General features: G+C 44.0%; 2 protein-coding genes and 1 pseudogene across 4 annotated transcripts in view; all 3 read left to right on the top strand.

Annotated features, from left to right (window-relative positions):
- Window positions 1–8,412, top strand: part of LOC139384156 (MAX gene-associated protein-like) — a 22,517-nt gene extending 14,105 nt beyond the window's left edge. The window contains exons 14-20 of one of the 3 annotated variants that reach the window (XM_071128850.1): window positions 271–459; window positions 2,038–2,328; window positions 5,233–6,140; window positions 6,404–6,526; window positions 6,835–6,946; window positions 7,017–7,483; window positions 8,140–8,412. In XM_071128850.1, coding sequence (XP_070984951.1) covers window positions 271–459; window positions 2,038–2,328; window positions 5,233–6,140; window positions 6,404–6,526; window positions 6,835–6,946; window positions 7,017–7,483; window positions 8,140–8,313 — 2,264 coding nt within the window. In that variant the 3' untranslated portion in view covers window positions 8,314–8,412. The remainder of the gene's footprint in view (window positions 1–270; window positions 460–2,037; window positions 2,329–5,232; window positions 6,141–6,403; window positions 6,527–6,834; window positions 6,947–7,016; window positions 7,484–8,139) is intronic. The other 2 variants (XM_071128851.1, XM_071128852.1) reach the window with 2 other exon arrangements.
- On the top strand, window positions 8,341–14,149 carry LOC139383618 (MAX gene-associated protein-like). The gene is made up of 6 exons (XM_071128171.1): window positions 8,341–8,355; window positions 8,715–8,808; window positions 8,895–9,230; window positions 9,542–9,700; window positions 9,806–9,889; window positions 10,007–14,149. The coding sequence occupies exons 1-6, from the start codon at window positions 8,341–8,343 to the stop codon at window positions 10,813–10,815; spliced, it is 1,497 nt and encodes a 498-aa protein (XP_070984272.1). The 3' UTR covers window positions 10,816–14,149.
- LOC139383617 (tachykinin-like peptides receptor 99D) lies at window positions 13,934–16,179 on the top strand (annotated as a pseudogene).

The raw sequence follows: 16,179 nt of genomic DNA, 5'->3' as shown, positions 1-16,179 counted from the left end.
TCTCCCTCCACCCCTCAGAGACATTACATTCTGATTCATATAACTGAATAATGGTCAGTCCATTGTGAAAGACAAGTGTGGGAGACTGAACTGCTACCTCCATCTCTACTCCACAGTGACTAACCTGCCCCCCAGTGGGAAAGGTCTTCACACTCTTTGTAGTCAACCAGATCAGCTCTTCACAGCAGAGGCTGCCTGTAACTAGTGTTCCACCTCAGTTTCTGGGCAGTGTTCAGACACTAACTCTGCCCTCTTCCTCTCTGGTTGTAGTGAACCCAGGTGCCTGTCTCTCTCAGGGTGCTCAGATGGAGCAGAACACAGTGACTGCTGCTGTGCGGATTCAGGTTGTCACCATGGTCTACCCAACCAAAACACCTCATGTGAGGGGTGGTGCCGCAGCCCTGGTATCTGCAGTGTCTGTTAGCTCCAAGGCCCCCTCAGCACCAAGATATTCTACAGGTACACACCCAGTCAGTTCTGCACCGCTGTAGCTGTAACTAGGCCAACCAGGTCATCCCATTACTCCTCAGCCTCCCACAGGCTAAGCCCTGGTCGTCCTGTGGCCTGCCACTCTCATGCTCTGTTTGTGGTGGTGATCAATAAGCTTTACCGGGACTGCAACGCAGAATAAATATCAGCATGGCGCAGAGAAGCACGAGATTGAACTTCACTCAACTTTCTAGAGTTTTCCCCGTTAGTTAACACATCAACGTTTCCCTTTACTGTGGGAATTGTGATCGAATCAACTAAATATTAGCCACGTTCAAGGCAATATACAGAAACAAAACGAACTATGCAAGACTTCGTGCTTTTCAGCTAAAATGATTGTACAGAATTCTTGCAACCAAAAACATTTTGAATATTTGGGGCATACAATCATCGCAGCTCTGCAGATTTTGTTGTGAGGATACAGAATCAATAGACCATTTGTTTTGGTTGCAAAGAAACTGAAGATCTCGTGCAATGCTGTGTACTACTCCCTTCACAGAACAGTGCACTGACTAACCAGAATAGAAAGAGGAGTGGGAGGCCCCGGTGCATAGTTGAGCAAGAGGACAAGTACATTAGAGTGTGCTGAAGATGTTTAGCGGCTTCACTGCATAATTTTAAATATTCAATAAAAATAAAATAAAAACTATGCAAGACAGTATGAAACATTAACTATGCAAGAGGTTTTGTTGTAGGCAGAACACATTGGAGTAGGATTCTATATTGCATTGACAGGTACGACTCATACTCAACACAGACTTGTGCGCCATAACCAATCAGTGCTGCAGTAGGCCTATATGCAAATAGACCATTGCCATATATGGATCTGTGCCGTTTACTTTGAACTGGACTGTGTTTACAGCATGAGCATGTCAGTAGATGTGCTTGTTTTGAGATCAAATAGAGAGCTACGTGTAGCAACATGGGGGAGTTATTGCTTCCTACAAGAGCACAAAATTTGTGCATTTGAAAAACGAGTCAGGTAAAGAGCTTTTTTTTGTCTTGAAGGGACAGTGTTGTATTTTGAGACAGGCTTAAATAAGCTATGTAGCCAATAGGCAGAGGGTAGCATAATTTGTGTGATTCTCTGTAATATTGGTTTGAGGAGATGTTAAAATGTTGTGGGATGCATTTTCTCCAGTGTTTTTTGATGGTAGGTCACTCAGGTAGGCCTTAATTATGATCAAATAGCCACAGAAGCCATTGTTAAAACTGTAACGAAAAGCGGTTACAGCCCCAGTGTTCACAGTAAACACGCCGGAAGTTGCATAGAATTTTCACAACGTTCAAGTTTGAGCTCAGCAGACCAGTAGAAAAAATGAGAGGGAACATTGGTGGTGACCTTCATCCTATAACCCCTGCCTGCCTATACCCTTCCCTGTCCATCTCATCCTGGGTTGATGCTGTGTCTCGTGCTTCACTGTCACACTGGCATCATCAGTGTGTGATGTGATATGAGGATTGGTGTTTTTTGGGGGGTTGAACGTAGTTTCATGGTTATGCCCATGTTTTCCATCATTAATGAAAAATCCCCCACTTTGTTTACAGGTGCAAACGTATCACCCCAAAATGCGTCCCCCATCAGTGAAGTGGTTACCAGTCCCCCGATGCTCTCTGTCCCAGGGACAAGTACCTCTGTCAGAATGCTGTCTCCTCTCACATCCCTGACCCCTATCATGTCCCTGACCCCTCTCGCGTCGGGTCAGAGAATGGTGCTGCAGCCGGTAAGGAACACCTCAGCGAACACCCTATACAAGAACCCCAAGGGACAGCTGATCCAGCTGGTTGCCCTCAGCCAGCTGAAGGCCCTTAACCCCAACCTCGTCATGCACAACAAGGGTGAGTGTCTGACAGTTGATTATATTCATGCCAAGGCATTGCTGCTCTTTCACATGCATGACTGACTATGTTGATGACTATGTTATGAAACAATGACTTTGACATTTTAGGAAGACCGATCAAGGATTCCCATGTATAATAAGTAATCTCCAATTAATGAATGTTGCTTAAATACATACTGTTTTTGTTTAGCATACAGTGTATTAGGATACAGATGAAATAAGAAATGGACTTCAGAGGGTGGTGAAAGTGAACAGTGATGAGCTTGATGCTCCTTTCCAATAAATATTGAGGGTCTTATTCTGATGAAATGATGAATGATGCTTGGCTGCTGTTTGAGAAATACATTTTTTCCATAATAATCTCATGTAGGCCATACCCGCACTGTATCTGCAAGCTGTTGGCTAGAGTACGTGCCAATAACAGGGTGGGCACATTCACTATATACAGTCAAGGCCAAAAGTTTTAAGAATGACACAAATATTAATTTTCACATCTGCTGCCTCAGTTTGTATGATGGTAATTTGCATATACTCCAGAATGTTATGAAGAGTGATCAGATGAATTGCAATTAATTGCAAAGTCCCTCTTTGCCATGCAAATGAACTGAATCCCCCAAAAACATTTCCACTGCATTTCAGCCCTGCCACAAAAGGACCAGCTGACATCATGTCAGTGATTCTCTCGTTAACACAGGTGTGAGTGTTGACGAGGAGAAGGCTGGAGATCACTCTGTCATGCTGATTGAGTTCGAATAACAGACTGGAAGCTTCAAAAGGAGGGTGGTGCTTGGAATCATTGTTCTTCCTCTGTCAACCACGGTTACCTGCAAGGAAACACATGCTGTCATCATTGCTTTGCACAAAAGGGCTTCACGGGCAAGGATATTGCTGCCAGTAAGATTGCACCTAAATCAATCAGTTATTGGATCATCAAGAGAGCGGTTAAATTGTTGTGAAGAAGACTTCAGGGCGCCCAAGAAAGTCCAGCGAGCGCCAGGACCATCTCCTAAAGTTGATTCAGCTGCGGGATCGGGGAACCACCAATACAGAGCTTGCTCAGGAATGACAGCAGGCAGGTGTGAGTGCATCTGCATGCACAGTGAGGCGAAGACTTTTGGAGGATGGTCTGGTGTCAAGAAGGGCAGCAAAGAAGCCACTTCTCTCCAGGAAAAACATCAGGGACAGACTGATATTCTGCAAAAGGTACAGGGATTGGACTGGGGTACAGTCATTTTCTCTGATGAATCCCCTTTCCGATTGTTTGGGGCATCCGGCAAAAAAGCTTGTCCAGAGAAGACAAGGTGAGCGCTACCATTAGTCCTGTGTCATGCCAACAGTAAAGCATCCTGAGACCACTCATGTGTGGGGTTGCTTCTCAGCCAAGGGAGTGGGCTCACTCACAATTTCTTCTAAGAACACAGCCATGAATAAAGAATGGTACCAAGGGCCTCCCGCTGCACCACCAGAGACTTTGGGTTCGCGCCCAGGCTCTGTTTTAATCGGCCGCAACCGGGAGGTCCGTGGGACGACGCACAATTGGCCTAGCGCTGTCCGGGTTATGGAGGGTTTGGCCGGTAAGGATATCCTTGTCTCATCGCGCACCAGCAACTCCTGTGGCGGGCCGGGCGCAGTGCACGCTAGCCAAGGTTGCCAGGTGTACGGTGTTTCCTCCGACACATTGGTGCGGCTGGCTTCCGGGTTTGATGCGCGCTGTGTTAAGAAGCAGTGCGGCTTGGTTGGGTTATGCATTGGAGGACGCGTGACTTTCTGGAGTTGTAGCGATGAGACAAGATACTAACAATTGGATACCATGAAATTGGGGAGAAAAGAAGGTAAAAAAACAAACAAATATTTTTTAAATGATACCAACACATCCTCCGAGAGCAACTTCTCCCAACCATCCAGGAACAGTTTGGTGACAAACAATGCGTGATGGAGCAGAAGTGATAACTAAGTGGCTCAGGGAACTAAACATCATGAAATTGAAATATTTTGGGTCCATGGCCAGGAAAATCCTCAAGATGTGGGTGGACAAACAAAAACCCACAAATTCTGACAAACTCCAAGCATTGATTAGGCAAGAATGGGCTGCCATCAGTCAGGATGTGGCCCAGAAGTTAATTGACAGCATGCCAGGCAGAGGTCTTGAAAAAGAAGGGTCAACACTGCAAATATTGACTCTTTGCATCAACTTCATGTAATTGTCAATAAAAAGCCTTTTACACTTATGAAATGCTTGTAATTATACTTCAGTATTCCATAGTAACATCTGACAAAAATATCTAAAGACACTGAAGCAGCAGACTTTTGTGAAAATTAATATTTGTCATTCTCAACTTTTGGCCACGACTGTACACAAAACATTTAGTGACAAAACCATCAGTAGATTTGAAAATCCGATTTAACCCCTTTTTCTCCCCAATTTTCGTGATATCCAATTGCGATCCAATTATGATCTTGTCTCATCGCAGCAATTCCCCAATGTGCCCGGGAGAGGCACAAGTCGAGTCATGCGTCCTCCAGAACATGACCCGCCAAACCGCGCTCCTTAACACCTGCCCGCTTAACCTGGAAGCCTGCTGCACCAATGTGTCAGAGGAAACATCGTTCAACTGATGACCAAAGTCATCCTGCAGGTGCCCGGCCGCTAGAGCCCAATAACACAGCCTGGGATCGAACCCTGGTCTGTAGCGATGCCTCAAACACTGCGATGCAGTCGGCAAGCCAACCTCAAGTTATTTTTATGTGCACTATGTCATTATGCACAGACGTTTATCCACAAGTCAATTTGATGGAAACATCTCTGATGGGAAAATGCGCATTTTAGAATATTCAGATGAAAATCTGTCGCAAATTGGATGGAAACCTAGCTACAGCTGAACTTTATTATTTTTCTTTTCAGGTGGGATGATCATTTTAACCATGCCTGAATGCTTGACCACCATGAACAGCTCCACCTCCTCTCTCACCACATTGGAGAGCAAGTGCCCTGGTAGCTGTGCTTCCACCATCAGTACTGTCCCCCTTGTCACTTTCCCAAAGACCCAGACTGCATCCAGCACCACTATCACCGCCCCTAAAACCACCCCTGGTTACGTTAGTCTCTCACCCACCGTGACAAATGGTGGGACGTACAACTTGGAGATTGTTCCTCTGACAGGCAACAAGGAGCCCATCATCATCAAGTGTCCGGCGGTGCCAGCCCAGGGCTCCTCCAAGGTGATGCCTGTAGTAGGGTGTGTTACTGTGCTGCAGCCTCACCCGGAAACCACAGTAATTACTGTCAAATCCCCCACAAAAATGGTTAAGAACACAGGTGTCAAAGCTGACAATATCTCCACAGTGACCTCCAATGTAGACTCTAATGTAGTCTCTGAGGTGTGTAGTTGGATGCGGCCTTTCCAGAAAACCAAAACGCCTCCTAAATCCACAAAACCCCCTAAAGGACCCCAGTTTAAGTTTATAAAAACTGATGTAATCTCCCCAGCTCACTGCAATTTAGACCCTGATATCCAGCCTGAGGTGGTTTTGGTGCTGCAGCCTCCCCCGAAACCCCCTATAACCCAGGTCACAACGACAGAGATCAAAGATAACACCTCCACAGCAGACTCCAATCTCCTTACTAAGATGGTTCATGTTGATGACCCCTACCAGACATGGACAGGAAGACCGAAGAGGAAGATGGTGGAGGATGAGTATGATTTGGATGATACGGATGAGGAAACGGATGAGAAGACAGACAACTCATCTGACGAGACTGATTCTGACGATTCAAGTGTTAATAAAGAGGAGCTCATCGACGTCATCAGTGTAAGAACCCTTTTAACTTCATACAACATGTCTGTTTTGAGACTCTAGTTACCTAAATCTCATATTCTCTAGTTTTTAGACTAAACAGTAGTAGTCTGTTTCTCTCTTTCTTTGTTTGTCTATTTGTGTGGTCTGAGGTCTGAGTAATTTATGTGTAAACAGTCTGTTGTTCTGTACCTCAACGATAGCGCCATTGTGCCTTAGTTTTCATATTCAAGTCTCCAAGACTCCATGATAGAGCTTCATCCTGTTGCATTCTGTAGAAACAGCTGAAGCACAACGTGGACGAGAGGCATCGCCGTTTTCAGCTCCATGGGTGCTTCCAGCGGCTGAGAGAGACACTGAAACTTGACCAAAAAGCTGCGAAAGTGTATATCCTTAAAGAAGTAAGCACCTATAAAGGGATGGGTAACTTTTTCTTAACGTTTTTGTTTACTTTAACTTTATCCAAACCATTGTTCATTTTGTTCAATTTAATTATTCCTTTAATTAATGTGTGTCCAAAATGGCACCCTATTCCCTATATAGTGTACTACTTTTGATCAGAGCCCTATATACGGAATAGGGTGCCATTTAGGACTCAGACAAGGTATTTGTATATTTTAATAATGTGGTCGGTCAGAGATGTTCTTTGTTTTGTTGAAGCATCTGTCAATCGATTAAAAAGTTAACTAAAATAAATGTATGTTATCAGGCGACAGAGGAGATCCAAATCCTGACTACGAAAAGTAACGACATGGAGAAGCTAAGGAGTTCACTGACCCTGGAGAGAGCAGCTTATGTCAAGAAGATGTCCCAGTTAACTGGTAATAATGGACACTGCTGTAACATTTCAGCATTCAAAAAAACATTCAACCAACATCTTTCCCTCCACAGGAGAGTCTGAGAAGCAGATCCTGAGGAACATCCAGTATGTTTGTTCCCAGCAGAAGAGTGAGGAGCTACTCGTCAACAGGAATATGGAAGGAGTTCCCAAAGACTCCTCTGCTGTCTCGTCCTCTTCAGCTGTCTTGACCTGCAGTGAGGCCAGGTCGAGACCAAGACCAAGGCACATGGGAGGAGTGACAGCAGAGAAGGAGGAGGAGGACAGGGAGGAGGTGATGGAGGTGGTAGACCTTCTGGAGGACACGGAGGAGGACAGGGAAGCGGTGATGGAGGTGGTAGACCTTCTGGAGGACACGGAGGAGGACAGGGAAGCGGTGATGGAGGTGGTGGACCTTCTGGAGGACACAGAGGAGGAGAAAACAGACAACTCCTCGGACGAGACAGAGGATTCTGCCGATGACGACAACAACAAAAACAACAAAAACAACAACGTTAAAGGGGATGTCATTAACATCCGTGTAAGAACTGTTAAACCTCATTATAAACTGGGTGGTTCGAGTCCTGAATGCTGATTGTCTGTGGTATATTTAAGCAATAAGGCCCAAGGGGGTGTGGTGTATATGGCCAATATACCACGACTAAGGGCTGTTCTTATGCACGATGCAACACGGAGTACCTGGACACAGCTCTTAGCCGTTGTATATTGGCCATATATCACAAGCCCCCGAGGTGCCTTACTGCTATTATAAACTGATTACAAATGTGATGTTTTGTCTTACCTGTGGTTTACCGTCTGATATACCGCGTCTGTCAGCCAATCCGCATTCAGGGCTCGAACCACCCAGCTTATAACAGATTGTATACCACGGGTATGACAAAACATGTATTTGTACTGCTCTAATTACATTGGTAACCAGTTTATAATAGCAATAAGGCACCTCGGGTTTGTGGTATATGGCCAATGTGCCCCGGCTAAGGGCTATTTCCAGGCACTCCTTGCGTCGTGCATAAGTACAGCCCTTAGCCGTAGTATATTGGCCAAATGCCACATCCCCTCGTCCCTTATTGCTTAATTATACAACACAGTTTGGTTTCTGTCTATTAAAATCTATTTGTTTTCTCTTGAGAATCATGTTTTTCTTTGGTTTTTAACTATGACTCATCTGTCTTTCAGGATGTTGAAGAAAGCGTAGAGGAGGAGGAGGCTGTAGACATTGAGAGTGTGGATGACAATGCACAGAAGAGCACCACTTCACAACTGAAGGCAAAATATGCTAAAGAAGTGGAAGGAGAAACAGGACCCAAATTAAGAGTATGTCCCCCCCTCGATGTTATTACAAAGACATAAACAACCTTTTAATGCCTTCCTTCAATTATGCAGTTCTGGGAGGTACGGTATGTCACAAAAAAGGTCAATGAAATAGTCAGCTAAATATTACTGACTTGTTATTGGCCTTATGGGGCCTGGTCAAAACTTTTGCACTAGGGAATAGGGTGCCATTTGGGATGCACTCTTAGTCTTACCTTCCCGAGGATGAAAACATTAGTTGGTGCTGGGTCGCCATGTACTGAAGCGCAGCACAGCGTTGTCTCTCGTATGGGTTGTGCAAGTCCGAGTGCTAATGGTAACATTGAACCAAGAACACTGCAAATTATAACCATGGACAGTGAAATCACAGCACAGACATATTTGTATTTAGTAAAGAATCTCTTCAGGAAATATAAAGTACTGTCTCTGTTATTTAACAGGACCTGAGAAACAAATGCGAGCGCCTTGAAAAACTGAAGAGCGGGCTGACCAGGGAGAGAGCTGGTGATATTAAGAAAATCTCAAAGAAATCTGGTAATGGGCCTTACATTTCACCCCCCTTCTCTCGTCTCCTATTCGGTCTCTCCTTCCTATAACACTGGCCTGTGTTCTCTCAACAGGAAAGACAGAGAAGCTCATCATCAGGAAACTGCAGGACATCTCGACCAAACAGAAGGACATGGCGTTCAAAAGGAAGTGGAGAGGGCCGTCCTCATCGGTCTCACCCAATAAAACAATTTCACTCAGGAGCACTCGACAGCCTAAGCCAAAGTCCCTGGCCCCCAGCCTCAAGTTAAAGGTCGTAGCCACCCCAGTCCCCCACTCTGTCCCCCAAAAGCCTGCATCCCAACGACCCAAGACAAGTCCCATCACACCACCTTCCAGTAAAAACCCCTCGCCGCGTGAAAGGACCAGACCTAACATCCTGTCTGGCAGAAAAATACAGCCTGCCCCAGGTGAGCCCCCCGTCCCTCTGACCCTGTTACTGTATCAGCACCCAATGGGCCAGGTTGACTTCAATAAGACAGACTGCCCCAGGTGAGCCTCCCGTCCCTCTTACCCTGTTACTGTATCAGCACCCAATGGGCCAGGTTGACTTCAATAAGACAGACTGCCCCAGGTGAGCCCCCCGTCCCTCTGACCCTGTTACTGTATCAGCACCCAATGGGCCAGGTTGACTTCAATAAGACAGACTGCTGGTCTAGAGACTGAACTTTCATGTGAAGAAATTAATCATTTAGATCCTTTTTTTCTGCCTCCCCAACAGATTCCCCACCAGTTCATGCTGGGTTTCTCCCTCCTCAAATGCTGTCTATAGTGGGTGGAGTGATCACATCTGAGCAGGTGATTGCCATGCAGTCTGCCCGTTCTCTGCTGCCTCGAGGACGCGTCAATGGAATCGAAATGCAACAGTCTCAAACACCAGGTAGGCTTGTAGTGACTCAAGGCACACTGCACTGACACATAGTTGCATTGAAATGTTTCCTGATTTGATTTGGATTTTTCTTCAATTTCTCACTTTTCTTTTTAGGTGTCGCTTCGGTCAACATCATTATCCCCTCAATGGCCGAACCCATTTCTCTCACTCCAACTTTTAATAACTGCAACAGGGGAGGTAACTTCCCACAGATGTTTTTACCGCTTCATTGTAGAAATCTTTCAATCTGATTTGAGTTGGCTGAATGTGATGCCATTGACACAAACAAAATTGCATATGTTTCCTATTTTTCAGTTCCTAATTTCACCGATGTCATTTCATTGGTTAAAGCCCGACAGAACCAGTCAGCTCCAGGTGTGTCAGGGGGAGCTCAGAGGAGGCCAGCCCCAGTGAAGGGTAGGGGCAGTGGGTTGGAGTACGGAGAGGTTCTGGGGAAGCAGCTGGACCACGCTGTAGACAGTGTAGGGATCAACGACGCAGATGAAAACTCTGAGGAGGACGAAGACAACAAAGATGGTGATGGTGAAGACGAGAGCCTGACGTCTGTCCTCAACGAGATCTTCATCCTTAACCAGCAGATTACCACAGACAACAACAGCAGCCCCAAAGGTCCTCCAGTGGTCTCCCGCATACCACACACTGAGCCTGGGCAGATGGGGACTGTGAGGGTACCCACACCTCAGACAGACAGGGTGCTACTACCACCAAAGACAGAGAAGGTGATCATCGGAGATGGAGATGACGAGCGCTCCCTCAGCCCCTTGTTCCTGAGACTGGATGAGGACAAGGGCCAGGAAAAGACTTCCAAACGCCCAGGTCTGCCAATACCACAGGCAGAGGACCTTAAAGTTGGTTTTGGATCCAACCTGAAACCATCAGAGACTGTTTCTGCTCCTGCTGTCAACGGGCACAGCCAACAAGCAAAAGCATGCACTACAAAAGGTCAAGATGTACTGCAAAAAGCACTGACCCCGCCACTGCTGCTGCAGATGAAAGTTGGAGGCGTGGCCGAGGTGCTGGAGTCCAATGAGAAGCCGGGGGATGCCCTGACCCCGCCCCCACTGCTGCAGATGAGGCCCATGCCAAGACTAGACCCACGATGATTAAAGAGCAACCCTCAGACATAGAACTAAGAACCAACTCACTTAGGCTCAGGTCGACATTGTAGCCATCTCTCCTCAATACCCCCATTCACATAGGTCGTATTCATTCGGCACCAAACAGACAAAAACGGACTGAAATGGGGTGAGACTACTTGAACTTGTCCAATGAGAAACGTTCATTTTCTGTTGCAAAGCATTTCTCTACAGTGTGACTTAATGAATATGACCCTTCTGGCTAAACCAATCGGGGATAACTACATTTACGAACATACATTTAGGATATCCTTGTGAAAAAGGTGATTTTGTTTTGTTTTAGAAGCAACACTACCTAACGGGGCGTATCGGAAAGACTGACATGACACTGTTCTGACAGTCAGGAGTTTTTGTTTGTTTTTCTGTTCAAATCTCCTATCTAGAAGTGTCTCAGAATAAGAGTACAGATCTAGAATCAGTTTAACCTTTTGGATCATAATGAATAAGCTCACATGGATCTGATCCTAGATCAACGCATGTCTAAGACACTATAAATACAGGCCCTGAACTGTTGCTTTTCTTTCCCTCATTTTAAAGAGGAGATTCAATGAATATTCTATAATAATAAGCTGCCAGGACCTTGGTACATTTAAGGGTTTCCAGTATGTTCTGCCTTTAAGGGTTACACACATGTAGATCTGTCGTTTACAGCTTGTTGTTCAGCGCGCTGTTGACGTCTTCGCACGTTTCTATATGTAAAACCGGTTTGCACTCGGTTCACAAGTACTCTCAGCAGACAAACACTATTGGTGTGTTTGAGCCCTTAGAGTATATTATTTGTTCTATCAGAGCAAGAGGATTTGTTGACAGACATCTGATGGCCAGTTCTGTTCATAGTACTGTAATGTTGTGTGTGTATAGGGCCTCTGAAAAAATCGTGTCTCCATATTGGAGTGGGAGATCTCTGTTTCTTCATGTTTGTAGTTACTTCACCTTTTAAGGAACATTTCATCTGTAATTATATATTTTTTTGTATGGCACACTGTTTTCTACACTAACTGCTAACCGCTCAGTTTGCAGTGCAGACAACACATCTCAACATAGAAAACCCTTGATAAATATTGTCATAATGGACAGGTTATTGAATCTGCAGCGCTTGTGACTTTTTTCTAAGAACAGCTTCACTTCAGTGATGTATGTAATAATTAGACCCTGACATTCACTATAATATTAGTAGAAATGACTATGGGTGCGTCCCAAATGGCACCCTATTTCCTATATAGTGCACTACTTTTGACCAGGGCCCTGATCTAAAGTAGTATACTATATAGGGAATAGGGTGCCATTTGAAAGAATTTGTGTATTTGTGGTTGAATTGGGGGAAATGAAAGCTGTCGTTGCTGTAATAATTTTTATGTTGCTAAGAGGTAAAGCTTGCAGAATTAAAAGCCAGCCATCTTGTTAAACTGCATCAAGACCTGTTGGTTAGAACCATATAGTGTAGATTGAATTTCTGTAAAAAAAATATTATTAAACTCCATTTTTTTATAATAGGCCATGTAAATAGTGAAGTTTTTCCACTTTGAGAACGATGGTTGTTTTTTGTAAAGATATTTCTCATGTTTTTATATGGGGTCAATAACCGTTACGTTTAGGATGTTGACGTAAGAGAAAGGAAGATGCCTTGAAATAAAATCTAATAATGAACCTAGCTTGCCAGATTTACATTTCTGATGCAGTTACTTTCTGACTTTAAATATAATATTACTGTAAAGATTAAGTGACTTACTGTAACTGTACATCCGACATTGGACATTATTTTTTTATTTTTTTTACAGGAATATTGTGAAAGAACATGCATGGGTAATTGGTAACTGATTGTTAAAATGCTAAGTACTCTTTCTTTGTTTCATTTGCCCTTTTTAAAGGACAGAGAGAGATCTGACATTTCCCAATCGTCCCCTGGGATCTAATGGCAAACTAATGACCTTATCCGATACCGGAAAACGTCTAATTTCCCCTGTGAATTATAATTTATAGCAATAGGTGTGTCCCAAATGGCAACTCTTGACCAAGGCCCTGCCATTTGGGATGTAGGCATGATCATTTCTTCAGGTGTGACATGATGCCGTAGTGTGATAAACAGTTTTTTTTTTTTAAATACACCCTTCTCCAAGGGTAAGTGTCGATCAGAACTATCTCCTCCTCACTTCAGTTCTATTTTTGTTTAGAAGTTTGCTCAAAGTCGTTTATAAAACATTTAGCTTGTTACAGAAAAGCATTTTTTTAAATGTTTTATCCGTATCGGAAATGTGATTTCATATCATAAATTAGAATATTAGACTATACTGGAGTGTATTTTCCTGTGTATTGACATTTTATTATACAATTGGGTCTGGAATTATTGGATTCCTTGATAAAGGAAAGTGTTGGTCCCGTGTTTCATGAGCTGAAATAAAATATCCCAGAAATGTCACTACGCACAAAAAGCGTATTTCTCTCAAATGCGCAGAAATTAGTTTGCGTCCCGGTTAGTGAGCATTTCTCCTTTGCCAAGATAGTCCATCCACCTGACAGGTGTGGCATATCAAGAAGCTGATTTAACAGCATGATCATTACACAAGTGCACCATGTTCTGGGGACAATGAAAGGCCCCTCTAAAATGTGCAGTTTTGAGGGAGAGTGTATTTGGCATACTGACTGCGGGAATGTACACCAGAGCAGTTGCCAGAGAATGAAATGTTCATTTCTCTACCATAAGCTGCCTCAAATGTTGTTTTAGAGAATTTGGCAGTATGTCCAACCGGCCTCACATCCGAAGTATGGTGTCATGTGGGCGAGCGGTTTGCTGATGTCAACGTTGTGAACAGAGTGCGCCGTGGTGGTGGGGTTATGGTATGGTCAGGCATAAGCTACGGACAACAAACACAATAAAATTTTATCGATGACAATTTGAATGCACAGAGCTACCGTCACGAGGTCCTGGGGCTCATTCTAGTGCAATTCATCTTCCAACATCACTTCATCTTTCAACGTTATAATGCACGGCCCCATGTCTCAAGGATCTGTACACAATTACTGGAAGACGAAAATGTCCGATTTCTTCCTTTGCCTACAAACACACCAGACATGTCACCCGTTGAGCATGTTTGGGATGCTCTGTATCGACATGCACGACAGTGTGTTCCAGTTCCCGCCAATATCCAGCAACTTCACACAGCCACTGAAGAGGAGTGGGACAACATTCCACAGGCCACAATCAAAAGCCAGATCTACTCTATGTGAAGGAGATGTGTCACGCTGCATGAGGCAAATGGTGGTCACACCAGATACTGAACGGTTTTCTGATACCTTAAAAAAAAAAAAATGTTTTAAGTATCTGTGACCAACAGAATCATACCTGTATTCTCAGTCATTTGAAATCCATAGATTAAGAATGTACTTCTTTCCTTGTATGAGCTGTAACTCAGCAGAATCTTTTAAATTATTGCATGTTGCTTTCATTTTTGTTCAGTATATATTGTATGCTCAAAAAAGGAAAATGTATATTTTATACTAATTGTTCAGACAAAATAGATTTTGTCAAAAAAAATGTTTTACTTTGAACAATCTATTTCTCTGAGCAACTGTATTAGTATAAAATGTATTATTTTGCTCATCTTTATCAAGAAATCTAATAATTTCAAACCCCACTGTACATACAGTGCCTTTTGAAAGTATTCAGACCTCGTTACTTTTTCATCATTTTGTTACGTTACAGCCTTATTCTAAAATGAATTAAATTAATAAAATCCTCAGCAATCTACACACAATTCCCCATAATGACAAAGCGAAAACAGGTTTTTAGAAATGTTTTATAATTTATTGAAAATAAAAAACTGCTACCGAATTTACATAAGTATTCAGCCCCTTTACTATGAGACTCGAAATTGAGCTCGGGTGCATCCTGTTTACATTGACCATCCTTTATGTTTCTACAACTTGATTGGAGTCCACCTGTGGTAAATTCAATTGATTGGACATGATTTAGAAAGACACACCTTTCTATAAAAGGTCCCACAGTTGACAGTGCATGCCAGAGCAAAAACCAAGCCATGAGGTCGAAGGAATTGTCCATAGAGTGCCAAGACAGGACAGAAGCAAAGTACAGAGAGATCCTTGATGAAAACCTGCTCCAGAGCATTCAGGACCCTAAGCACACAGCCAATGCAGGAGTGGTTTTGGGACAAGTCTCTAAATGTCCTTGAGTGGCCCAGCCAGACCTCGGACTTGAACCCGATCGAACATCTCTGGAAAGACCTGAAAATAGCTGTGCACAAAGCTCCCCATTCAACCTGACAGAGCTTGAGAATCTGCAGAAACTCCATGAATACAGGTGTGCCAAGCTTGCAGCCTCATACCCAAGAAGACTCGATGCTGTAATTGCTGCCAAAGGTGCTTCAACAAAGTACTGAGTAAAGGGTATGAATACTTAAGTAAATGTGATATTTCCGCTTTTTTTTTTTAATATAAATTAGCAAACATTTCTAAAAGCCTATTTTTGCTTTGTCATTATGGGGTATTGTGTGTAGATTGAGTAAGGTTGTAACGTAACAATGTGGAAAAAGAAAGTAAAGGGGTCGGAATACTTCCCGAAGGCATTATGAGATTTGACAGATTACTTGAATTTGTATTTGTTTGATTTGACACATTTGATTCAATTTATCAGTTGATTAAGTAACTGAAAAGACTCCTACAGCTGGTCATGGCAAAGGAACAGCACATCAGCCATCGAAGACCTTTCCCTGCCATTAGTCCCCTTTTGAGGACTGCAGCTCAACACGCAACTGCGCTGCAACCGTCATTCCCCCCATTCTACCATAGCCTCTTACTGCTCTATCTTTGGAAAACTCTGTAGCCTGGTAACCGGCCTCAAATCGTCTCTACAGTGGACTCTCTGCTCCATCCGAGTACTGAACTTTGCTCTGTGTGACCTGGCCTCCAAACAGTACATAGATCGCCCTGGGCGGTACGTGAGAACTATGACTGGAGCATGGGCCTTTCACTGTGCGTGCTGAGTAACATACTCCACTTTGTAGGTCTGACCTCAAGCACCATGTTTATCTGTGCAGTCATCACCGACCGCGTCCTGTCCGTAATCTTCCCACTCGAGCCTCGGTTGGTCCGAGCCCACAACGCTGCTCTGGTCTCCCTGCTCGTATAGGCCATTACCGTCCTGCTCATTTACCTCCGCTTTCCTAACATCCTCTACTGGCAGCAGAAGAGTGGCATCGGCTACTGTGCAATTGTGGTAACCTCGTGGTTCAGGTCAGCGCAGCCACCTACTGTATAATCTGTTATCCTACTACTCTGAAGGTGTCCGTTCCCTTGCTCCTCATCATCCCTTCCTAA

Source organism: Oncorhynchus clarkii, chromosome 25, assembly GCF_045791955.1.
Source record: "Oncorhynchus clarkii lewisi isolate Uvic-CL-2024 chromosome 25, UVic_Ocla_1.0, whole genome shotgun sequence".
Classification (NCBI taxonomy): domain Eukaryota; kingdom Metazoa; phylum Chordata; class Actinopteri; order Salmoniformes; family Salmonidae; genus Oncorhynchus; species Oncorhynchus clarkii.
This window is presented reverse-complemented; position numbering and strand designations above follow the sequence as displayed.

Coding starts and splice junctions, on each gene's coding strand:
- LOC139383618 (XM_071128171.1), top strand. Junction 9,701..9,805: donor GCAACAGTCTCAAACACCAG/GTAGGCTTGTAG, acceptor TTTTCTTTTTAG/GTGTCGCTTCGGTCAACATC. Junction 9,890..10,006: donor TAATAACTGCAACAGGGGAG/GTAACTTCCCAC, acceptor CCTATTTTTCAG/TTCCTAATTTCACCGATGTC.